The following is a 23450-nucleotide window of genomic DNA, read 5'->3' as shown; positions in this document are numbered from 1 at the left end:
GAAGCAATCAATATAGTCATCTTTCTCACCTTGAGCGCGCATAATGATGCTTTGTTTGGAACGCAGAGCACCTTGAATTTCTTACATGACCAAACTGTGACTCATTGACCAAGTTGATGATGTACCTATCTCATGTCGATAACACTGGTGCCAAACATGGGTCCTCACTCAGCACGGGGGAGAACCTGGAGAATATTGGCGGCTTCCAGGGCGCCCATCAGCCCGTCCTCATTCTGAAGATCCTGCTTACTCACGAATACCCTGTGAGTACCCTTAGTAGTCTGCTCGTAGTGCGTGTTAGGCTGAGGTTCGGGGTCAGGATCGTTGGCACCCTCATTCCCGCGTTGAGTCCACCCGGTAGCTCGGGCAAAACCTCCACGGTTTGTATCCAGCCTGGACAACACCACGGTACTGCCACCTTCTAGTTCATATTCAACCCACTCATCCATTGGCTGACGCACCACATCAAGTACCTCGAGCGCAACGAGTCCCGCCAGATTGTTCTTCAAGACGTACTCAGCCAGTTCCTGGAAGAACATGGGGTTGCTGGCGCCTGGAGACACACTTGGTTGCCCTTGGCGATATTCGTAGGCGATGAGACGGCCATCAGGGCGAAACATGAAGAGGCTACCGTGGAGATGGGTGAGATTTGCGTCGTCTATAGACACAGGCTTGGTCCATGTGCCAGGCTTGGCTTTTAGCCTAGCTTGTCTATCTCAAATGTATTGACCATGGCAAGACACTGGCCTGTGCGGGGGATTAAGACAGAAGGGATCAATGACACCATTATAATACATCCTCACAGATCTCAACTTAGAGGACAATATGGAAGCCGACTATTGGTGCCAAGGAGTGCTAATGTTCGAGAGACCTCTGAGACTAGATGGAAGCCAGAGGATGGGGATACCGCCGACGTTTCTGGCTTGAACACTAGTGAATGCAGATAGAATACAACGCCAAAATAAAGGTAACGAACATCAATTCGAATCGGTAATTTATTTAAACAAGTATAGATGTGAATGAAGCCAGAAGAGCAAGACGATCTCGAGTCAAGGCCGGATGATAGGTACCTAGGTAACTCCTGCCCCGAGCAGAACTAACAGCAAAACTCGGAATAACATTTCTCCGATCCAAGCTTCGCGTCGCCAGAACACCTCGAAATTTCCCAAGACGCCTTCTAGCTGATAGCTCCCCATCAGCCTCTTTTTCTTCAGCGCGTCCCTCCCCAACAATGGCCGCCGTAACGACAAACGGTGACGCCGCCGCCGTCCTCGACGAGATCAAGGCCCCCGCGGGCGTCGTCCTGCCTCCCCGCGAGATCCGCAACGTCCTCGAAAAGACTGCCGGCTACGTCGCGCGCAACGGCGCCGTCTTCGAAGATCGCATCCGCGACAAGGAGCGCTCAAATCCCAAGTTCAGCTTCCTCAACCCCTCCGACGCCTACCACCCGTTCTATGAATGGCGACTCGAGGAGGTTAAGAATGGGCGCGGTACAGCGATCGCTGCTGGTCGCGTCGGCGAGGCCGCGCCTCCGCCTCCCAAGCCCCAAGGCCCTCCCAAGCCTGCCGACTTTCAGTTCTCTGCGCGAATGCCCCGTATCAACCAGAAGGATTTGGATGTTATTCGACTTACTGCTCTGTTTGTCGCCAAGAATGGTCGCCAATTCATGACTCAGCTGGCTCAGCGTGAGGCCGGAAACCCGCAGTTCCAGTTCCTGATCCCTAACCACACCTTTCACAACTTCTTCCAACACATCATCGACCAGTATACTGCACTACTACGCGCAAGCGGTCTAGGTGGCGAAGGAGGAAAGGCCCAGGATGAGCGCACCAAGGAACTCGAGGCCAACATCCAGGAGAGGTTCCATGTGTTGAATCGCGCCAAGCAGCGAGCCGAGTATGCCAAGTATCAGGAGGCTGAGCGTCAGAAGAAGGAAGAGGAGGAGGAGAAGCAAAAGGTCGAGTTTGCGCAGATCGACTGGGGCGACTTTGTCGTTGTCGAGACCATCACTTTCAACGACGCGGATGATCAGGCCAACCTACCCCCTCCGACCAACCTTTCGGAGCTTCAGTACGCCTCCCTCGAGGACCGAAACAAAGCTTCCATCAGCTCCAACCTCCGAATCGAAGAAGCCATGCCCGACGAAGAGACGAGCTACAACGCCCACCCAGCCCAATCTGGCCCATCGTATCCTCTACCCTCTCACCCCCAACAGCAGCCTTACCAACCCGTCCATATGCCTCCTCCCTCACAGCCTTATGGCCCCGGTCCGCAACAACCTGAAAAATCCGCTCAAGAGGAGGAAGAGGAACGCCGGATCCAGGAGCGTGCAGAGCAGCAAGCCCGCAAGCAGCAGGCTCATGCCGAAGCTCGTGGTGGTGCTCCTATGAAGATCAAGGAGAATTATGTGCCACGTGCGGCGCAAAAGGCAGCAAACAGACAGGGAACTCAGATGGCTCTGTGTCCCAACTGCAAGCAACATATTCCGATGAGCGAGCTCGAAGCTCATATGCGAAGTACGTCTCCCTTACCCCTATTCAGATGTATCAGTCACTTACTATTCTCTAGTCGAACTTCTCGATCCCAGCTGGAAAGAGCAAAAGGCCAAGGCCGACTCGCGATACGCGTCATCCAACATGTCCCACGTCGATGTCGCCAACAACCTCAAGCGTCTGGCTAGTCAGCGCGACGATGTTTTCGACCCGGTTACTGGCCAGTCCATCTCAGAGGATGAGCGTGCGCGGAGAAAGAAGGCGGCGATTCACAGTTATGACGGAGCCATGGATGCCAAGAGTCAGGCGCAGCTTGGCCATATGCACAACGTCAATGTGGAGGAGCAGATCCGTGCTATTCACCAGAAGTTTGCCGACAAGAAGTAAGGCCATGATACGGAGAAGCATCTATATGGGCGAATGAGAGCAAGGAGTTGTCGACGACATGCCGACAGCTACCTGATTAGGGAAGGGGACGAAACAAGGTCCACCTTCATCACGGATCCTGTATGAAAGTACGGATCAAGAGTTTGGCGTTGTAGGAACAGGCCCAAGGTGAGGCACATCTGGCGTCTGGTGTTATTGATTTCAGGGGCTCATGCGTCATTGTTTCAGCTCAGTTTCTCGGCGTGCATTTCGTCTGCGAGTAGCGACGTGGAGGAGTGGTCTCAAGGAAACGGTAGAGCCTGGAATATGGCTCTTCACTTGGTTGATCCCAAACCAGATCGGGCATCCTGCCATACTCCGACGAGGGACTCGATTTGGATATCAGTCTTGAGAGCAGACGGCATGCTATGGCCAAGTACCCGTGGCCTGTATAAGAGACTGAGTTGACCTGTATCTAGACGACAATAGCAGGCCGGTGATGGTCCTCGAAGAGCATCTCGAGACAAACCTGCCCGTTCCTGGCTTCTCTGCTTATAAGAGAGGTCAGGTTGCTTGGTCAAATAGGGCCTATACTATAATTGTGCCTTGTAGCAAGTTAATGTAACAATGATTATCCTATTTGTACTCATTAATATCGCGCAGCAGAGCATTACTCCAGCTATATCTCCTAAGTGATGTCCAGACTGTTTCTTTGGCCATCTTTATCTTGATCTTGATAGTATAAATGCAGCGCAAAAGCGAGCGCCACTACCCAAGGTCAATGCATAATAATTCTTCTTCATACTCAAACCCAATGAATCCATCTGCAAGCCCGTTACATGCATACACTTTGTATCTGACGATGAATCATCAGCATATTCGCAATGAGACGCTGTGACACCCTCGTCAGCTAAAGACGGAGCAATCCGAGATAGCCCGTGCTGAGCAAGACCTGTTACCTAAGGAATCGTCAACCCCGTAGGCCAAGGTTCCCTCACTCGGAAAACGGACCAATACCCCGCCTAAAGTTGCTCACTCACTTCCCCCCCACCCAGAGTTAAGACGACATGCGACAACCTACCTACAACATCCACCCACGTTCTGATAGCATCACCACTTCTTTGCGCGCGCGCGCCTCTCGTCCTTCTCGTCCCCTTCAGCTTCGCATCTCTCGTCCGTACGGCTTCCGCGCCGTAAACCGCAACCCTGGCTTCAGAACAAGATACCGCCGGCCGCGAGCCCGTCTCGCCCGGCTCTCAGTTCCACCGTCCAATCCTGCAGTCCATGCCCGATACGCGCCAGCAGAGCTTTGACGAGATCTATGGTCCTCCCGAGAACTTTCTCGAGATTGAGGTACCCTTACCACATACCCTAAAGTGTGCTGCCAGCTCATAGCTAACACCCTCAGGTCCGCAACCCGAGAACCCACGGCATGGGCCGCCACATGTACACCGACTATGAGATCCTCTGCCGCACAAACATCCCCGCCTTCAAGCTGCGCCAGAGCAGTGTTCGCCGCCGCTACTCCGACTTTGAGTACTTCCGCGACATCCTCGAGCGCGAGAGCGCCCGCGTCACCATCCCTCCTCTCCCCGGAAAGGTGTTCACCAATCGCTTCAGCGACGACGTCATCGAGGGTCGTCGCGCCGGACTGGAAAAGTTTCTCAAGATCGTCGTTGGGCATCCGCTGTTGCAGACGGGGAGCAAGGTCCTGGCTGCTTTTGTTCAGGGTGAGTTTGGCGCGCTTCAATTCCTACACTTGTAGGATTATGAATACTGATAAGATCAGATCCCAACTGGGACCGTAATGCCTGGTGACGCCTTCGTTTAATCTGGCCCTTCTCCTCATCCTCGTCTTCCTCCGATTCTCCCACTCGACAACCTCGAAAGCTCCGCAAGCGAAACCCGCACGCCAACCACCGAGACGCCCCCCTCGATACCCTCAAGCAGAACGCCATAGGAACTGAAACTCCATGAAATGAAAAAGGGGCTGTGAAGGGAACAGGACAAAGAGAGAGAGAGACCGGTTTCTTCTTCTTCTCGTACATGTTATATGGTCCATCTGAAATACACCCCCATTTTTCTTTCTTCTGCTTTCCAATTGCGCATTGGGATGGAAAAGCAAACTTCTGATCCGGTCTCTTTTTTTTCTTGTCTTGTTCTCGTCGCTTTCAACTTGTATCACGCTCCAAAAAGACTTTTAAGGAGCTTCGCGGCGGCTCAATTGTCTGTTTCACTTAGGGGGGCGTTGTTGGGTTGTCTTGTAACCTTGGCTTTTAAACATATTAACAGAGCTTCATCCAACGTCTCATCACAAAGAGAAGAACAAAAGAATTTACGTAAAAGATAAAGCGTAGAAGAGTTCATTATCGTTTTATACATTTAAACGTTTACACCCCAAGACACCCCGAAAGAGGGAGATGGGAGAATTCTATGTCCCTATATGCGCAATCCAGCCATCATGCAATGCAGCCAAGGTCGCGTTCATATCCAGGTGAGAAAAGCAAAGCATGCGCCCCCCTCCTATTATACATGAGATCGTACATGTTTGTGCTGCAAGTTTTGTTGTCAGTGTCAGTGTGAGTGGGTGATTTTGCCTGAGCCTCTACCAATATCATCCGCTCGCCAAACGCCGTAAAGACATCCTTGCTGCTCCGTCTCCCCATTTTATCGTGTCGTCACCCCATCTCGAAATCCTTTCGTGGTCCTGAGGGAGGAGGGTATTATACATTGCTGGTAAAGGTCGGTGTTCTGTCGGGCCGTCTTGAGAAAAGCTCCCTAGAAGCTCCGGTCGTATCCGCCTTTGGTATTGTTACAAACATCAAGCAACGAGGATCAGGTCCTCTCATGCTTGTCGTGTTCGGTGCTTAAAGTCGTCCTCAGACCCTTAAGCAGGGGTGTGGAAGAGTCGGAGAATGCCCTCATACATGGCAAACATGATGGCTGCGCTGGGCACTGTTCGCATGAGATGAGGAGTCAGGCCGCCGTAGAGACCCATAAGACCCTCTTCAACCCAGACGAGCTTGAAGCACTGAACCAAGCCCGTGTACTTGGGCAGTCCGTTGTCCATAGGCGCCTGTCGAAGTCGGGTTCGCGCAACCTGTCAAGTCAGTGAGCATATAATCACAAATGAAACTATCTCCAAGCCAGTGACGTACCTCGTGAGGATAAGCAATAACAGCAGCAACAAGCTTGGCGCTTCCAGCAGCAAAGCCATTGCCAGTCCAGTCAAGAGTTTTATCCCAGAATGTCTTCTCGCGGCCGCTTCTGATAATCTCGTTGTTCCTTCGGGCAAGAGAGGCCTTCATCTGCTCGTATAGCATCCATTGCATTGTCGATTCGACAACACCGAGATAACTGGCGCTCATTCCACGGTACAGACTTCGGAGACCCTCATTTCGCATAATCTGGCGCACGCAGTCGTAGCTGTTGCGGTACTGGCGCAGCTGGACGCCACCGCTCTTCTCAGCAACGTTCTTATCGAGCTGCAATCGCGTCTTGACCATCCAAATGGGGTTCGTAGCTGTCGAGGTCACGACACCAGCTGCAACACCAGCCGAAAGATGAACCCAAGGGGCCTCTTCGCCGTGGTTTAGATATTGAGAGATGATGCGCTTTCCGTTGCCGTACACGTAAAAGTTGATGGCACGAGCAGGCACTACACCGACCAAATTGGGACCGAGGCCCTTGAAGAGAGCCCGCCAACCCTCAGTCCTATACACGGAGCCGAGAATCTGGAGGGTGTCGTTGAGGTGGTAGACGGCCGCTCTGGCGGGGTTAAGACGGCCGATCGCCTGTCCTTGAGCCTCGCGCGCTGCTCGGATCTGGGCCTGGTAAAAATCGGATTGGAGTCTCGTCTTGAGAACATCGAGAGGAGCTGTCATTGCTGCAGCTGTCATGCCACCGACACTAGAAATTGGCACCCGTTAGCTTGAACGTTGCTCGTGTTTGCGTCTCGAGTCTCGAGTCTCGTCGCATTTCATGTGGCAATCGAGGAAATGCACATACCCGCCCGCAAGCATGTGAACCCATGACTTGGCAAAGGGCAACACTTTGACATTGCCTTGCACTGGGGTATCGTCGGGGAGGACATCGCCCGTCTCTCGCGACTGGATGAGTGCCGAATGATCGAGGGGCACTTGGGTGTGGTGGAAAGGCTTGTCGTCGCCGCGGGTCGTCATGATGGGCAGAGAGGATTGTTGGTGTGACATGGCGATAAGAAGCTTCAATCTTTCAGATCCAAGCTGATTGTCTTTGGTCTCGTCGATATCGGTTGTGTGGTGGTGGTCGTCGTCAAATTTCTTCTCGTGACTCGTCGCCGATCGTCGTCGTCGTCTAGATTAAAAGCACTGCATGCGCGGGCGGGAACGTCGGGAGAGATATCCAGCTCCAATCCGACTTCTGTGTGATAAACAGAAGCACACGTTCAAAAAGCAATCGGGGGCCGATCGTTAAACGTCGTTGGAAAGGAACGGATTGGGTGGTGGTGAAAAAGAAAAGACGGAGAATCTTTTCATGAATCAGCGAACGAAGAGCGCCTGCGATTGCTTGCTTCCTTCCTTCCAGGCACATCGAAACTTTTTTTCCGCGCCTGCCACTGGCGGCGTGCGCTTGCCTCGACCCGCCTAGAGAACAAAAAAGTGGTCCCCGTTTCCGATCCGGCTGTCGGTACGTACCTCGAGACACCCGGTGTGGGTCCGGGGCTCCGACCATCACCATCATGGTATCAACAACCTCACACGACTGATCGAATAATGGTTTGTAAAGCGGCATTTATTCATTCGTTTCATTCATCACACGTTCGCCAAGTACTATTGCTTGACTGCTATCATAACATTTGTCTGTTCTCGATCCCATTCCGTACACTAGGACCAGACAGCTCGTCTTGATGTTTCTTCCAATAGGGGCTTCTCATGCCTCTTCTCAACCTTTGCTGCTAGACGATTGTTGAGAAAAGCACCGTGATATTCCAGCAGTGAGAAAATGTCGTCGTGTTAGCTGGGTGAAGGGTTTTGTGAGCCGTCGCTGACTCTATGCGTGCTCTTGGGGGCCAGTGCCACCGTCGTAGCCAGGCTGGCTGCACTGGAACCAGCCGGCATATGATCATTCCCTCGACTTCCTTGATCTGATTGCGCACTTGATTGCCCCATGGCAAAAGGGAGTCGATGCCGTTCGGCGCTCAGGTCGAAGCGGTGCATCGATGCAGTTGAAGGTTCCATAGTACTCGGAGGGTGTCCATCACTGCGGCTTCGGCTTGGAGGCCTGGAGCCATCATCTCCCAAAGTGCCAGGGGTTCTCTCTCCTGATGTTCGGCCTGCCTCGTGTCTGTCACCGAGCCGGTTGGAACGTGGATCCCTGGTATCCAAAGTGTCCGGTGCTGGTCCGGCCTCTGACTGTCCGTCAATATCCATTTCGTCCCGGAGACCCATCTCCCGCTTGAGCCGCCGAAACTCCTCGTCCGTGACCGTCTTCCAGCTGCACTTTGCATGCTTCTTGGTACAACCTGAACAGGCCGTCAGATGTTTGATGCATTCCACTCGCAAGCGCCGGCATCGGTCGCAGGGAGGGTTGATCGCATCACCTTTGCCCAGTTGATCTGTCCTCTGCGTGATAAGAGATCGAAAGGCAGTCTCTCTGCTGTCAACCGCAGGCTGCATCAAGGACTCCGTCGAGTGTCCAGAGAAGCGAGGAACATGAGTCTGGGTATACGTTGTACTGTGAGATGGCGATGGCTGACTGAGAGTGGTAAGGGGCACTCCAGTTACGGATGTCGATCGTGAAGGAGGTGGCGAGGTGGAGGCAGTGAGAAACTGCTGAAGAAGGTCCGCATGTAAATCGTATCCTGAACCGAAATTTGAGCCTCTTTGGTTGGCACTGTTAGCTGGAAACCTTGAAGAAGGATCCTGCGCGTTTCGGCGCCGGCGAATGTCCTGCTTTCTCTGTCCAAGCCGGTGGTTGAGAATGCGAGCCCTTGCCGCGACCTCGTCAGCCTTCTTGTATAGAATGGATGTTCTCTGCTCGAGAATATCTAGCGTCGCCATTTCCGCCGTTTCATCTTCCTCAAGGGGGTGGTCAAGGGGGAAGCGGTCAAGAGCGCCTGACCAAACCAGACGCCAGTCATCTTCGGTGATTTCGACCTGAGAGCCCTTGAGTAGGAACTGACAGCATCTAGAACCATCCGGCTTGGGGACAAGATTGAAGTCTTTGGGGTTGGATCTTGCGTAAATGACCACATCCAGCCAACTGATGGGGTTGGAGAAAGGCTGAAGAGGTGTGGTTTTGATTGGCCCATCAAAAAATTTCTCAATGCCCCTGAGAAGGCGTGGGCCAGTCAACTTGGCTCCGAGACCTGATGCAAGGCTCTCGTGCCTGTCGAGAGTGGCTGCAGTACTGGTTAGGACGCTGATGTCAAACTGGATCGACCTATTGTCGAGCCGAGGTCGGAGCATGCTTACCTTCGTATTCGGCGATGAGACCGAGGATATCGGCAAAGGTATCGCCATCACCTTGTATTAGACTCAAGTGAGAGGTGTTTGACCTTGGGAGATAGTGGATGTAGCCGGGGATGCCTTGAATGTCGTGTTAGCATATCCTCCAAGTCGGCAAGCTGTGCCAGCGCACCAAGACAAGAGAGTCAGATACAAAAGCAACAACATGTGCGTCCCTGGAGGAGTCGAGCTAGACGCTGCGTCCGGCGAGGGTGCCATGAAAGGATGGCGGGTACGTATGCCTCTTGCACGCGCCACACCAAGAGACGAGGAGACGCGCTGGGTTGGGGGATGGGACACGGGACATGCAGAGAGGCACGCGTAGTGGTGATCCAGCCAGACCAGACCATCTCGTCTTAGGCTACGGATGGGCATCTCGAGACTCGAGGCGGCATAACATGCATGGCATTGCGTTGAATAGCTATTCTCGCACTGGACATACCTTGCTGTAGGGATGCGGATGCGGGTGCAAGCTGGGCACGTCCTGGTTGACCACCAGCATCATCAACGTCACGCTTTCGTTTGGAGGCTTCCGAGTCGGAAGTGTGCCCCATCTTGATTGCTCTGCGAATGCGTGGTCGCAAGAATGCTAGCCGGGCTTCCAAACCGACCCAAAATCTCGTCAAAGTAGCTAGGTGTAAATTGGAATTTGGATAGGCAAAAGGTATTCACAACTGAGAGATGACTTCTCTGCTTGTGAATGCCGGGCTCCTAAAGACTGTTAGCCTCGAACGGTACTAGGGCATGTGTCAGGAGTCATCTTGGTACCTTTTGACCGGCGCACTAATCTTTCAGCCGCCTCTGTGTGAGTGCTCGTCGAAGAAGCAGGTCAAGGTCAATTCAAGACACGAATTCTGTCACAGAGCGTCAAAGAAACGCCGAAGTTGAACCCTCAAATTGACTTTGAGCGCACAAAGGAGATATCCGTCGAGTGGTACGGTATGGTATGCGCACTGGGCCCGATGCGGGCTGGGTAAGGGTAGCTGAATGTGGGAAGAGATGGGTATGAAATCGCGGAGAGGCTTGACTTGACTTGGCTTGACGGAAGCGCGGACGAAGATGATAAGGGTCAGTCAGGTGAGTGGCGACGAACCGAGGGAGGTAGGGCGCCGCGGAAGAAGGCGGTGATGGTGATGGTGATGGGTGGTGGTGAAAGAGGGAGGGGAAGAGAGGGGAAAAGGGGGCAGCAGGAACGGTTATTGTAAATTCATGGCGAGAGAAATACTGTAGTAATGTGCGAGTGAGATGATGGAGAGATGGACTGAGTCGACGGATGAGCGATTGACGGAGGCGAAAGAGGCTGGCCCAGGGGAGAAGCTCTCGATTTTGTAGTACTGAAGGTACTGCACTGGTTCTGGACTGGAGGTAGGTATGGATTGGATGTTATAAGGAGGATGGTAGCCAGATGCAGGCAAATGACCGCCAAGAGGAGAACAGAATGTCAAGATCCCGTCGTTACTGGTCAATCCGTCTCGTAATAAAAATCCCTCGCATGAGCTGTCGGAGAGCAGCTACTGTAAAACACGACACACGGCCTGCAGGCTGTACTGTACTGTACTGTAGGGGGAGGAGGCGAGTGTGAGAGAGGAGGTGTAAGAGGGAAAAGAACTGGGAAGAAGATCAAATGTCGCTTGGCCAAGGGTTAGGGGGGGCAGAGAGAGGAGGGAGATGGGATGGATGTGGATGTGGATGGGGATGGGATGAGATGGGAAAAAGAGTCTCCAGCAAAGAAAGAAAGTGCCGGGTCGGATGTGGGGGGGAGGAAAGAGCTCACGGTCAAAGTCCAGGTCCTGGCAGAGGGACAGAGGGACAGACTGCAGCAAGAAGAAGAGGTGTGTACAGTACTTGTTGTACCAGGGTCTGGTCCAGGCTGTCTGAGGTCAAAGAAACATCCATGGATCCATGGGACCCAAGCTGGGGAATAATTGGAATGGCATCTGCGCCCAGAAAATCCCCGACTCCAAGCTCCAGTGACGGCGGCAGGGCAGGTACACTCTGTATGTTACTGGGCTATTCCCTGGAAGGGAGCTGTCAAGCTCAAGCCGTTTACGCGAGCCAAGGAAGCATTAAAGAACTCCCAAGACAAAATAGAGACGACACCCAGCAAAAACGTCACAGGCACACACACCAACACCAGACGTCAGGGCACGATTTCCGAAAAGGTGGGAGAATCTCGAGCAATTTGATTTGGTGGCCATATGCACGGCACAGGCCAGACAAGCACAAGCAACCGCTCAAGCGGATAGCGGGTTTAAACCATGCTGCTAGTTAGTTTCCTTTTTTGGCCAGGTCTTTTTTTTTTCTGCGTGTAATTTCCTTCATGACTGACCTCGAGAGGCCTCCGTCTCCATCTTCTCTCTCACAATCTGGGATAAACACTCATAAGAAAAGGAAGGGAAAAAAACAACTCATCAAAACATTCGGGTTAGCACACGCAGCGCACCGCATCGCATCGCGCTGCTCCTCCTACGTATGCGCGAGTTACCGACCTACATGCGCCCACCCCGGATCCGTGCCGTCAAATAAGATTTCTGAGCGCCCAAGGACGCATGTCGTCGGAACCCTTGCGCGCCAACCTTGTGCGACGCGAGACGAGGCTGTGCAGCCTGTGCTGCATATTTGGCTTGGCGGATTGCTGGCGGATTGCTGCCGGATGGATGGATGGCGGCGGGCGGTAACGATGGATGGATACCTACGCATGGTCCTCGTCCTTGGATCCAATGTCAATGTTGTGTGAGGCAATATCGACATGCTTGCTTGCTTGTCATGCCAGTGAAACTAACGGTATGACCATGCAAGCTCGTTAATCTGGTCCGGTTGCTGCATCCTTAGTACCGAGGCACGCGAGCGAAATTGGAGAGACGAGCGAGGGGGGAAAGTGAAGCGGTGATGAAGATGGGCATGGTCCTATGGTGACGTTGATCTGTGCGGCAGTGCTAATCGGCAGGCCCAGAAAGCTTGACCGAGCTTTGTTCCTCGGATTGCCTACATTGGTATCCATCATGGATATCATGGCCTGCTCCAGATCCATCCCGGTTGTCATCGGCCGCTCTTCTATGCTTAAAACTGACACCGGAACCGACCCATCACCTGAAGACATTGAGGCTTTCTCCTCGTCCCTCGATTGGTCGCAGCGTAATTTGTTCATCATATTCCAATTGCGACAAACAAGCAGGAAATCTCATGCCAAGAGAAATAGAGACCGGCAGACGATTTCCTGCCGCCATGGCCTTATTCCCGGCTGCAGCCAACCTGCACTGAAACTGCACTCTTTCTCCATCTCCAAGTGACGTTCTGGCACGCACATTAGCACGTGCCTCCCCGCAATCCAGTGCTCCTCTTTCGCACCACCACCATTCCGTAAGCAGCATAGCCCCTCCAACCCCACCAAAGCCTCGCAAGTTCCAACCTTGACCCAAACCCCCAAGGCAAGCTCGCATCCCAAACCCATCTCGAATCTGTAGCCCTACAAAACCCACCCCCTCCCCTTCGACACCCCAAGGAAGAAAAAGCCCACCACGCATGCGCCATGTCCGATAGACCCTCGCACCGAGGCGGCCGGGGCGGTCAGGGATCTCACCCCCGTGGCGGGCGAGGAGGCGGAAGAGGAGGAGGCGGCGCTGGAGCGGGTGCCCACGATCGCGAGAGGACCAAGAAGGAGAACATTCTCGACCTGGCCAAGTACATGGACAAGCAGATCACTGTCAAGTTTAACGGCGGACGAGAGGGTATGTTGCGCTGTCTCGCGCGATCAGCGTCTGTGAGCTATGGAGCTGCGATGCTAACCTATGTCTCTAGTCAAGGGCACTTTGAAGGGTTACGATGCTTTGATGAACCTGGTTCTGGATGATGTACACGAAGTTGTCCGAGGTATGTTTCTATCCTACAAAGAGTTGCTCATTCACGACAAGTACGCTCTTCCTATCATGCCCATACTGACACACCATCAACAGACGACGAAGGCAACGAGTCCACCCGCTCCCTCGGTCTCGTCGTCGTTCGAGGCACCCTCCTCGTCCTCGTGAGCCCCGTCGACGGCAGCGAAGAGATCGCCAACCCCTTTGTCCAAGCCGAGGATGAATGAAGCACCAATTCTCTGGAGAAATATACCTAGTTGGAAAGAATCACAAAACGGTGTGAAGGAAGAAGCCCTGATACATAGGGTGGCCGGCCGCTGTTGTGGCCTTACCTACCAGTGTCTAGCTGGCGGAATGACGTGATGACCCTTTTAGACTTACATCTACTATCACAACTTGTTGGATTGCGAATGAACGGCGAGATGCCAGATGTGGCTTGTCGAGTTAAGCTCAACCAGCCTGGTGACTTCACGCCATGAGAGGGCATGGTATCACGTTCTTCACATCAACAGTCTTGTTTTAAGTCAAGGCAATATACCATATTCACAAGACATATCGTTCTCGTCACGTAACATCTCACTCAGCCCTTGCTCGTGTAAGAATGCCGAAAATACTCGGAAGCACCTCATCCCAAGCCCATATATCGTAGTAAGGTAACTCAATCATCATTCATGCTAACTTATATGAACAAAGGTGTGTTAAATATCTGCTCCCTAATCCCTCCGTCCATCATTCAATCCCCTGGTGCCAACAGTCCGTGTATTGCTTGTCCCGAGACCCCGTCGTGCCGTCATCAGCCGTATAAAGAGACATCATGTCCAAACCCCGGCCCCTTGTCTACCCAATTTGCCGGCAACGGTCTCTTTGTAGAGGAACATGCGTTGTCTTCGATGGAAGCGGTCTCAGTCAGTGTAAGAGCCGAGTTTCCTTTCCCTAGAAAATCCAGGTCCTCGCACTCTTCCCCGAAGCCTATTATGGTTTGATGAAGATCCTTCTCCATTCATCCGTATCCTTGCAGGTTGCTAGGCCTTGCCGTTGTTTGCCTCGTCTTACTTAACCTTCATCTTACGATATTCCAAGGGACCTGTTGAACCCTCTAAAAATCGTCCTTGACTTAGCCTAAAATTCTCCCCAAAACCCCCTGAACCCCTCTAAATCCTCCTAAAATCCTCGACCTCCTGACTTGCTTGCCTTGGCAAGCTCACCAAATGAAGTCGTTAGCATCTTCTTCAGCTCCCTATAGCTGACAAGGAAGCTTGTTTGTTCGTCTCGGCTGGTCAGACAGATTCGCTCTTCTGTCCCGACTTCCAACTTGCTCAGGCAACGGAGCATGTGGCCCATGTCGAGGACTGGGTTGCCGTTGCTGTCAACTTGGTGGAAAACGTAGTCCCGGAATAGCTTGAGTATGTATCGTTCGCCGTTCTCGGACCAGTTCTGGTCGCCGTTGAATTCGTATCGTTCATTGATGGTGGCCAGCTTCATCATCAGCCTCGCCACCCTGCCGTTCTCTACCTCCCGCATCACATCTGCGTTGACCTTATCCAACGCCTGCAGGTTCATGTCGAACGTGGATGTTATCCGGCCGGCAATTCCGCGTACGAATTCGTCAATTCCCTTTTGCGCGGGGGGCTGCTGTGGTGTAAGCAGCCACAAGATGGTATCTCTCATCTCAACAGAGTATGTCCTGCTCATTTGCTCCATAGATATCTTCAGGTTAGTAAGATGAATCGGTAGCGTGCTGGTTGTGAGACATAGCAATAGTCGGCCAAATTGGATAAAGTCCTCTTGTTGCACATCCTGGATTGGCCGGCGAGCGTCAAACTGTACAACATCCAGAATGGAGCATGCGCTCAACCGGATCCGGTTTTTGTCGGTCAGGATAATCTTGCTAGGATCGATGCATCGAGCTGCTAGGTTGGCTGAGTGAATAGCTTGGAGGGCATTGGCGATTTGCGATATGTAGCCCCAGAGGGTGTTCTCGGGAATGGGTGTTTTTGCGGGCACACGGTTGCCGTGAGTAGGGTTCGGAGATAGATGGACCTCGACAAGGGTCTTTGAAAGCGGAAAGTAGTTCTGAACGAAGATGAGGGAGCTGTCGCCAAATGCACGGGTCGTAAATGCATCTAATATCGAAACCACGTTGCCGTTGCTGATGCGGCGCCATTCCTTGACCTGTCTGATCGCGTGCTCGTTGGTCAGGCGGTAACCTTCGAGTCGTCTCAAGCAATAGATGTGACCGGTCTTGGTGGCCGTGGCCTTGTAAATCCAACTAGGATATCCAAAGATGTTGGCGTTTTTGCGGTGTGTCGTGTCCAGGGGAACCAAGTTGTGATAGTTATCTAGTTGTGGCAGCTGTGAATTGGGAAGAACTTGGCCGGCAGCCTCAAGCTTCCTTGCAATCTCCTGCCGCTCCTTCTCAGGAAGAAAGAAGTCGTGCGGTACACGATGATACGGCATCAAGTCATCTCGCTTCGGGCCAACAGGGAAGTAGAGGTGATGTTGAAGGGGTTCAACCGGTGTCGTGAAGGCGTTTTGCGGCGGGAAATAACTAGGTCCATGGCCGCCGAGGGCGCCGTGATCTTCGGCATAGGGGTTGAACTGAGGTGTAGAAAGGCCTGGATTTACTGGCGGCATTGTAAAAGGGTCATAGGATAGTCCGCTATCTTGAGCGGAACCGTTTGTCGAAGACTGGATAGTTGGTTAGCTAGGATGAACGGACTAACAAACGGACAGCTGTCATGACCTACAGAAATGTCGAATGTTGGGGTGAATTCGCGGATAGCCGCAGGATTGAACACACTGCCATCGTTCTCGGGCCCGACAGGGGTGGCTGCTACGTTGCTGTTAGTCGGACAAATGTCACTGTCATGACGAAGAGATTCGTACTGCCTAAACCACGTGGAGTGAAAGCTGGAGCACTTGCGGCTTGCGACGAGAATGTGGGCTTCTTGCCGAGTCCTGCAGGTGTAAATGACGGTGAATCAACGTTCAACGTCTTCTTGGAACTAGATAATTCGTCAGTCATGATGCCTCGTGCCCCAATGATTGATCTCGTTCATCAGTATGAATAGGGCTTGCAAAACACACAACGCCAATGCCCAAGACGATGTGGGTTGACGAATCAGATCGAGGCAATGAGCAAGTCTGGGCAATTCTAGAAGCGATCGCAGAGACGAGTGATTGTCAAGAGCTCTGACTACGGTACGGACCAGTCGGAACAGCGCGTTTGTGGGCATTCGAGTATCGGCCGATGAGCGGATATGTCAGGCGACACGACATCCCTCCAAGCGATGATGCTTCCGAGAACGGCGCCTTTCGAGGGAACCCAGGAACCCCAAGTTAAACAAGCTGAGGACGACTCGAACAGGCCGCGGGATCAGAAAACATGGGACACGGGTGTTGGCGTCAATGGGCGGGCTGTGTAACTTGTGGCGGCAAACAAGGTTGGGCTGGGTTCGTTGTGTCGCCGTGTTTCTTGGGGATACCAAATGACCAAAGTACGAAAGATAAACCTACGTTTCCGAGTTTGAATTGTTTTTGTTTTGGTCGTGGCTGAATGCGCAACCTTGATCCTCGTATCGGCAGTGACCGTAAATGAGCACGTTTCGACATAGTGTATCCTTATTCTCTGGTAGGGCCGAGTCAGCTCGAATGGAATCGCGGGGTGTTGGGTTGGGATCGAGAGGGTACGAACCGCGTCCCTTGGGTCTCGGGGAGCCGATCTGGCGTCGCAGATCGGCTGGTTGGTATCGCGACGTCGCCATGGTCAGTAGTATATAGTGATGAGGATAGAACCGTCTCCGTGGTCGGATTTACGACGTCTACTGTGGTGTGCATGTTAGCGGGTGCATAGCCAAGAGTGAGATGGGTGCCGTCATGGGACGACGGTTGCAAAGCTAGATTGTGAAAGGCAAAGGAACCATACAAGGCGCAACTTGTAGAAAAGACCAGTCAAAGAGAAAGGAACACCGACTTGACTCTGGCAAGCATTTCCCATGGCTCAATTGATCGAGGCGACCGGCCGCCCATATGGAGGAAGGAGACGAACGGCGGGGTCGGACGGGCTGACGGGAACAGCCTTAGCAAACGACGATGAGCCAAGGACTGTGTTCCTGGGCGAACAAGGCGCGGGCCGTCGCCTCTTGAAGCGGGAGCGACGACGTCGGGAAGAAAGATATGCAGGAGATGGAGAGAGTGTGGATGTGGGCGGTGGGGGGAGTTTTGGTGGAGGAGTCGTCCGTCCGTCGCGCGCGGAGACAGTTTATTAGTTGGGTTGGGTGAGAAGGCAAGACGGGAGGTCGTGAGCCAACCCAGCGCCGCGCTTAGACGGGAGGTACTGTCTCAGCCAAACTCTATGGCCAGGTACATATGCACCCCCCGCGCCATGACGCCAATCGTGCTTGCCCGTTCCAAGAATACATTATCCCGAAGAATACCCCCCGATAAGCAGCGCAGCCGGTACCTTTACCTTGGTAGCTCTTGACGCGGTCCGATGCCACCATTCGTCACTGCTTTACTTAGCTTCCGGTGGGCATCTTCTTGATCCGACCGCCGGATACAGAGGATAAAGTCAGTAGCTGACTCGCAACCATTTCTTGGGCTTTTCGTTTGAGTTAGAGCTGTGGCTTGCTTTTACTCATACACTGCGTCTATTTAGCAAACGAGTCACCGGGCCGACTGCTCGCATGCGCCTCCAAACTGTCCAGGTGGTTCTTGTCACGAGTGTCACCACAAAACACCAAAGCCGAAGTTATTCTCCTACATATTCGCCAGCTACTCCAAAATTATTCAGGACTTATACCGGCGCATCCGCCCCCTGATTTCTGATTTCCCTTACCAGAGGAGGGGCACAAATCGGCATCATGGCCGAAGCCGACATTGACTTGGGACAGTTGTCCTCAAGTCAGCAAGAGGCCCTCGAACAATACACCCAGGTCACAAATCAAGAAATTAGTGCTGCTATTCCGCTTCTTCGGCGGTCTGAATGGAATGTTCAGGTATGAAACGAGCATCCTCAACTATAAGCTCCAACAATCTGACCTCTGGGTTTACAGATCGCCATTGCCAAATTCTTTGACGGCGAAGCTCCCGACCCTATAGCTGCGGCGCAACAAGAGATTCCTCGGGCGACGGCGAGACACGAGAACCTTCAAGAGAGTTTGTTGGCATCGTCAACCCGATCACCCCGAGCTTCGCCAAGGCAGCGCACCGACCCTGCTCCGAGAATCGTCCCCCAGAACCCCGTCACCGGGCGATCGCCCTGGATCATAGGACTTGTTCTTGCACCGTTTGGCTGGGGCTGGAGGGCGGCCTCGACTTTATTCCGGACTTTGATATATGTGCTGTCGTTCTTGCCCGCATCTATCCGGCCTCGGGCGGTGACGAGCAGGATATCGACAGGCTTCCGGGGTACCAACGGACGCCGACCACTTATGCCGCGAGATACAGCTGCGAGGTTTAAACGGGAGTTTGAGGAAGAATATGGAGAGCACGAGCTACCCTTCTTTGAAGGCGGCGTTGCCCAGGCGCATGATCTGGCCAAGAAAGAACTTAAGTTTATGCTCGTTGTGCTAATGTCCCCCGAGCACGACGATACCGAATCCTTCGTCAAGGACACCCTGCTTTTTCCAGACGTGGTCGACTTTATTAAGGACCCTGCAAATAACATTATCCTATGGGGAGGAAACGTTTTGGACTCAGAAGCATATCAAGTCGCCCAAGAGTATATATGCACCAAGTTCCCCTTCTCGGCCCTGGTATGTCTCACTCCCAAGGAGGGTAGTACCCGCATGGGAATAGCGAAGCGACTTGTCGGACCCATGCCGCCGGCGACCTACCTCTCAGAGTTGCGAGCCGCTATCGAGAAGTACGGTGCCGACCTGGAAGGGGTAAGGGCAGAGCGAGTCGCACAAGAGGTGACGAGGAATCTGCGAACTGAGCAGGATTCTGCATATGAGCGATCTTTGGCTATTGACCGAGAACGCGCACGCCAGAAGAGGGAGGCTGCTGCTGCTGCAGAGGCAGCAGAAAAGCGAGCTCAAGAGGAAGCAGAGGCCGCGATAAGACTCGAGGAGAAGCGACACCAATGGCGAGCATGGAGGGCCACAACTATTGTGGCCGAGCCTCCCACCAGCGATAAAAACGTGGTGCGGGTTGCGCTCAAGATGCCCGAGGAATCAGGCATTGGTCGAATCGTCAGACGCTTCCCCCAAGACGCTTCTATGGAAGACCTATATGCCTTTGTGGAGTGCTACGAACTTTTGCAAGAGGAGGACCTAGAAGGAGGTGACGAGCCGGAGGAGTACGAGCACGAGTACAGGTTCCGAATCGCATCGATTCTCCCGCGGGTGGTGTACGAACCCACGGCCACAGTGACGATGGGAGAGAAGATTGGAAGATCAGGAAACCTCATTGTGGAGGACATATCACCGGACTCGGATGAGGAGTCAGAGGACGACGACGACGATGACGAAGATGAAGAGGCGGAGGGGCAACAGTAGGCGAGTGCCAAGGAAGCATGATGGGGAGGTTATCTGTGACCCATGAGTCTTGACATAGCGGTAAAGCGTCAATCTAATCCTTTCTGAGGGATAAATGTTGATTCAGAGTGGAGTGAAGGTGTAGACGGCGGCCTCTTGACGTGTGTGTGGAAGTGTACGACTACTCCCTGACAACACCAGGACAAGTGTTGTGAGAAATATGCCGACAAGTCACCATGTTTGCCATGTCACAAGGGAACACTGAGGGACAGATGTATCCAGTCCCATGGTCTGGAGAAGGGGGACATCATCACGTCTTGTGGTTGAAGCTAACTACGATTCATCCATACAGAGCATCAAAGTGCATGCATGATGCGGACCCTCTATGCATGTGTCTATTGTAAAGGGCCACCCTACTAAACCGCCTAGAGCATAACGACACGCGTTCTCGTCAAGAAGAGTCTATTATCGACATGACAAGCAGCAATTCCCACATCAAGAGGCGAGCCAAGAGTGAAGTGTCATGTGCTTCCCTGAGGGGTTGATTGCGTAGGGCGATGAGGCTGTGCAACGGCTGGACGCTAGCAAAAGATGGGGACGTCTTGTCTTGGGGGAGAGTCGTAGGTTCTTCATCAGAGGCCTCAACTTTAAACAGACAAACTTATTCAAGAAGAGGGGGACGTCAGAAAAAAAGAGTTTCGACTTTTGTTACTACTAACAGGATCTCACTCTCTTCTCTTCGGGGATTGTTTGTAAGCTGCTCCCCTTGCTAATCTCCTTTGCTGTCAACTTTTAAAGGTGACGCACGGGGCTTGGTACCTACCTCTTCGAAGACGGCGCCGCGCATCACGGACCCTGGACAAGTCCGAAACTTGGCAATTTAGAGGGAGCCTACGAATCTACAGAGGCTGTATCTTGTCAACGACTGATCGGCGGCCTTGAAGCAGCATTCTTTGCTTCACTTGAACCTCTACCTCTTAACCACCAACTCCCACCTCTCTCTCACCGTCTGGGATTGCTTCCTCCTCGCTCATCACCGCCAAAGGGACACAAGAGACCCTTGCGACTTCTCCCCCCAGTCCTGCTAATCCCAGACAACCGGCGCTCCAATCAGTCGACGCCCGCTCCAACACCAAGAGCCAGAGCCCATCGTCGGCCTTCTCCCAACCAACATCACCGCTTCTGAAACTCGCAGCATCCCCCTCGGCGCTTTCCCTATTTGGTCGTTCATTTCCCTTTCAACATCCTCTTAATTCTTCCTCTTCCTCCTCCGCGAATACCTGTATTCGAACTTCTAGGGAAATCAACAACTACCTTAGCTGTCCTCTAACCGACTCTACTCTCTCTCCTCTCTCCTCCCCCCCGCGTGCTCGCGCGCCCCCCAAAAACCCGCTTCCCACCGCAAGCGCCGCCCGCTGTGGCGCGAGCTCGAAACCGCAGCCATGAAGTCTCTCAAGGGCCTCGGCGTGAATAAGATGCTCGGCAGCATTAGGAGGAAAGCGAGCAACGTTTCCAACCGTACGTTTCTCCCCGTGCCCACGCGCATCACGGCGAAACCCCAAACGTCCCGGACACAAAACACCATGGAGTAAAACGGCTGATGGGATGGATCATCTACAGGCACCTCTGACGGACCCTCCGGCTCCGGAGCACCACCCAGTGGCACAACACCAGCCGGAACCCCCGAGGTCACGGCTCACAACAGTGTAGTATGTTACGAGCTCGCCGTCCATATCGTCCGTTCTGGCCATCGCTGACCAGAGCTTAGAAAGCATTCTGTGAATCTGGAGGCACCAGCAAGGTAAGCATGCACACCGGAAGCTCCGTCGAGTGTCCAATCCACTAACACGCCGCGCAACAGAGCGATGAAGTCCTCTTCCTCCCTCCGATCGTCGATGCCGCCGAGTCCTCGCCGGGCGCTGCCACGGAATGCGCGCGCCTCATCCGCAAGTACATGTCCAAGGAATACCTTTCGCGACCTGCGTGGCAGTACAACGCCATCATGCTCATGCGCATCTTGACCGATAACCCCAGCTCGACCTTTACACGCAATCTCGACCAAAAGTTTGCCGACACAACTCGCGCGCTGCTCAGGGGTGTGCGCGACCCCAGTGTGCGCCAGATCCTGATGGAAACCCTGGACGACTTTGAGCGTACCAAGATGGACGACGAGGGCCTGGTGATTCTGATCACCATGTGGAAAAAGGAAAAGGAGAGGGCGTGGAAGGATTTCGGGGTATGCCTGTTAAATGCGCCGTTGGGAAAGATCAAGACTAACATGGTTTGTCAGGGACAACCACCTCAGCAGATGATGGGATCTCCAGGGGCCTACAACACCCCTCCTGTTAACCCGCACTCGCAAAACTACTTTGCGAGACACCATACAAATAGGGCGCTGCCTGATCCTGTAGAACTGGCTAGCCGACTCGAGGAGGCTCGAACATCGGCCAAGCTCCTCGAGCAAGTCGTCATGAACACGCCTCCCACCGAGATCCTGAACAACGAGCTCATCAAGGAGTTTGCCGACCGGTGTTCGAGTGCTTCTCGAAGTATTCAGGGTTACATGGTGTCCGAGAACCCGACCCCTGACAATGACACCATGGAGAACCTCATCGACACCAACGAGCAGCTTCAGACAGCATTGAACCAGCACAAGAGGGCTGTTCTCAACGCCAGGAAGCAAATGGGCCTTGGAGAACCAGCCGACTCGCAGTCGCCCGCAGTTTCTCCTCAACCCCAGACCAATGGCTCCAACAACCATTTCAGCGACCACGCTTCACCGTCAGGATCAGGATCTGGCGGCTACCCCTACCCGGATCACGTCGCCAACGTGAGTGGCAAGGGCAAGGAGACGGAATCATACACACCGCCCCCTGGTCCACCTCCAAGAGCCGGAGAGGGAAGTTCGAGCAAACAACCCGACGAGTCTGTCGAGAACCCCTTTGCAGACCCTCAACCAGGCGGTTCATCGACTCACCCCGGTCCCAGCACGACAAACGATTATCTTGACCAGCGTCTTGCCTTTGAGCCCTTCCATCCTGGCTTCCAGCCGACTGAAAGCTATATCGGTCGTCAAGACAGCGCTGTGGGCAAGGTGCAGATGCACGGTGGAGTGTCGGCTCAGAGCCCGGCTCCTACAAGTCAAAATCCCCCACGACCGCGGGTGGACGAAGTCTCGGACGACGACGATATCTATGATGCGCCCCGCGATAGTGCGCCTACAAACAAACAGCCCTTGTACCGATATTAGTCGGGGGCCTCAATCTTGGCGTGATGGACGGTATTTCAAGATGCAGGCAGCTCTGTTTGCATTACATCCCTGAGGTTGTCTTCCATGATCCATGGGCAGCAACCTGGATCGCTCGACCCAAGGAGACAAGAAAACACAGATGAGAAAAGAGGGATAATGGATTGGATCGACTCGTTGTATTCTCGTATATGCATGAAATGGGCGGCTGGCGCGGCGAAAGGGCAGATTCCCATAGCGTTCTCTTTGAGTTGTATTGTTACTCTACCCTTAACCATGTTCAAGGTGTGGGCATCGGGGCATCGGCCCCTCTCTCACTTTCTTCTGCTCTGCTTGTCTTACTCTTTGTCGAGTTTGCCGCTGATGTCTCCGAGGCTGTAGCAGGAATCGTAATCCTCGATGCATTGTCCACCAGAGTTTTGATCTCTTTCAGGGGTCATGGTGGAAGGGCCAACCTTCAGCTCACCGTGTCCGTAGCAGCAGAGTCGCAACGGTCGAGGTTATGGCGCCAACGCGGCCAA

The 23450-nt window shown here is 53.3% G+C and overlaps 8 protein-coding genes across 8 annotated transcripts; 5 read left to right on the top strand and 3 right to left on the bottom strand.

Moving 5' to 3' along the window:
• Positions 1-1217: 1217 nt before the first annotated feature.
• On the top strand, positions 1218-3503 carry NECHADRAFT_67723 (uncharacterized protein). The gene is made up of 2 exons (XM_003053280.1): positions 1218-2516; positions 2569-3503. Exons 1-2 carry the CDS (start codon positions 1232-1234, stop codon positions 2877-2879), a joined length of 1596 nt encoding a protein of 531 aa, XP_003053326.1. The 5' UTR covers positions 1218-1231; the 3' UTR covers positions 2880-3503.
• Positions 3504-3934: 431 nt separating this feature from the next.
• NECHADRAFT_59480 (uncharacterized protein) lies at positions 3935-5203 on the top strand. Its single transcript, XM_003053279.1, has 3 exons — positions 3935-4211; positions 4267-4588; positions 4648-5203. The coding sequence occupies exons 1-3, from the start codon at positions 4143-4145 to the stop codon at positions 4674-4676; spliced, it is 420 nt and encodes a 139-aa protein (XP_003053325.1). The 5' UTR covers positions 3935-4142; the 3' UTR covers positions 4677-5203.
• A 542-nt stretch (positions 5204-5745) lies between these two features.
• On the bottom strand, positions 5746-7069 carry NECHADRAFT_92160 (uncharacterized protein; the record flags this gene model as incomplete). Its single annotated transcript, XM_003052774.1, has 3 exons — positions 5746-5958; positions 6017-6767; positions 6867-7069. The coding sequence occupies 3 exons, from the start codon at positions 7067-7069 to the stop codon at positions 5746-5748; spliced, it is 1167 nt and encodes a 388-aa protein (XP_003052820.1).
• Positions 7070-8236: 1167 nt separating this feature from the next.
• Positions 8237-9900, bottom strand: NECHADRAFT_25109 (uncharacterized protein; the record flags this gene model as incomplete). Its single annotated transcript, XM_003052773.1, has 3 exons — positions 8237-9240; positions 9314-9427; positions 9789-9900. Coding segments are annotated over 3 exons (1230 nt in total), but the record flags the coding sequence as incomplete, so codon positions are not given.
• Positions 9901-12788: 2888 nt separating this feature from the next.
• On the top strand, positions 12789-13753 carry NECHADRAFT_59475 (uncharacterized protein). The gene is made up of 3 exons (XM_003053278.1): positions 12789-13074; positions 13145-13216; positions 13300-13753. The coding sequence occupies exons 1-3, from the start codon at positions 12876-12878 to the stop codon at positions 13428-13430; spliced, it is 402 nt and encodes a 133-aa protein (XP_003053324.1). The 5' UTR covers positions 12789-12875; the 3' UTR covers positions 13431-13753.
• A 100-nt stretch (positions 13754-13853) lies between these two features.
• On the bottom strand, positions 13854-16228 carry NECHADRAFT_67715 (uncharacterized protein; the record flags this gene model as incomplete). The annotated part of the gene is made up of 3 exons (XM_003052772.1): positions 13854-15891; positions 15951-16036; positions 16102-16228. 3 exons carry the CDS (start codon positions 16226-16228, stop codon positions 14365-14367), a joined length of 1740 nt encoding a protein of 579 aa, XP_003052818.1. The 3' UTR covers positions 13854-14364.
• Positions 16229-17922: 1694 nt separating this feature from the next.
• On the top strand, positions 17923-19793 carry NECHADRAFT_59469 (uncharacterized protein). Its single transcript, XM_003053277.1, has 2 exons — positions 17923-18200; positions 18258-19793. The coding sequence occupies exons 1-2, from the start codon at positions 18066-18068 to the stop codon at positions 19701-19703; spliced, it is 1581 nt and encodes a 526-aa protein (XP_003053323.1). The 5' UTR covers positions 17923-18065; the 3' UTR covers positions 19704-19793.
• Positions 19794-21287: 1494 nt separating this feature from the next.
• Positions 21288-22932, top strand: NECHADRAFT_92156 (uncharacterized protein; the record flags this gene model as incomplete). Its single annotated transcript, XM_003053276.1, has 4 exons — positions 21288-21386; positions 21451-21483; positions 21544-21918; positions 21973-22932. The coding sequence occupies 4 exons, from the start codon at positions 21288-21290 to the stop codon at positions 22930-22932; spliced, it is 1467 nt and encodes a 488-aa protein (XP_003053322.1).
• Between the last annotated feature and the right edge of the window lie 518 nt (positions 22933-23450).

The sequence above is a fragment of the Fusarium vanettenii genome (assembly GCF_000151355.1).
Source record: "Fusarium vanettenii 77-13-4 chromosome 3 genomic scaffold NECHAsca_2_chr3_3_0, whole genome shotgun sequence".
In the NCBI taxonomy this organism is placed as follows: domain Eukaryota; kingdom Fungi; phylum Ascomycota; class Sordariomycetes; order Hypocreales; family Nectriaceae; genus Fusarium; species Fusarium vanettenii.
The sequence above is the reverse complement of the archived record's forward strand: the minus strand, read 5'-3'. Positions and strand labels throughout refer to the sequence as shown.

Bases quoted from the DNA above. Each gene is read 5' to 3' on its own strand.
- NECHADRAFT_59469 (XM_003053277.1), top strand. From the start codon at position 18,066: ATGGCCGAAGCCGACATTGACTTGGGACAGTTGTCCTCAAGTCAGCAA. The intron at 18,201-18,257 runs GTATGAAACGAG...CTGGGTTTACAG, and splicing joins GGTCTGAATGGAATGTTCAG to ATCGCCATTGCCAAATTCTT.
- NECHADRAFT_67723 (XM_003053280.1), top strand. From the start codon at position 1,232: ATGGCCGCCGTAACGACAAACGGTGACGCCGCCGCCGTCCTCGACGAG. The intron at 2,517-2,568 runs GTACGTCTCCCT...ACTATTCTCTAG, and splicing joins GCTCGAAGCTCATATGCGAA to TCGAACTTCTCGATCCCAGC.
- NECHADRAFT_59475 (XM_003053278.1), top strand. From the start codon at position 12,876: ATGTCCGATAGACCCTCGCACCGAGGCGGCCGGGGCGGTCAGGGATCT. The intron at 13,075-13,144 runs GTATGTTGCGCT...CTATGTCTCTAG, and splicing joins GTTTAACGGCGGACGAGAGG to TCAAGGGCACTTTGAAGGGT. The intron at 13,217-13,299 runs GTATGTTTCTAT...CACCATCAACAG, and splicing joins TGTACACGAAGTTGTCCGAG to ACGACGAAGGCAACGAGTCC.
- NECHADRAFT_59480 (XM_003053279.1), top strand. From the start codon at position 4,143: ATGCCCGATACGCGCCAGCAGAGCTTTGACGAGATCTATGGTCCTCCC. The intron at 4,212-4,266 runs GTACCCTTACCA...TAACACCCTCAG, and splicing joins AGAACTTTCTCGAGATTGAG to GTCCGCAACCCGAGAACCCA. The intron at 4,589-4,647 runs GTGAGTTTGGCG...TGATAAGATCAG, and splicing joins CCTGGCTGCTTTTGTTCAGG to ATCCCAACTGGGACCGTAAT.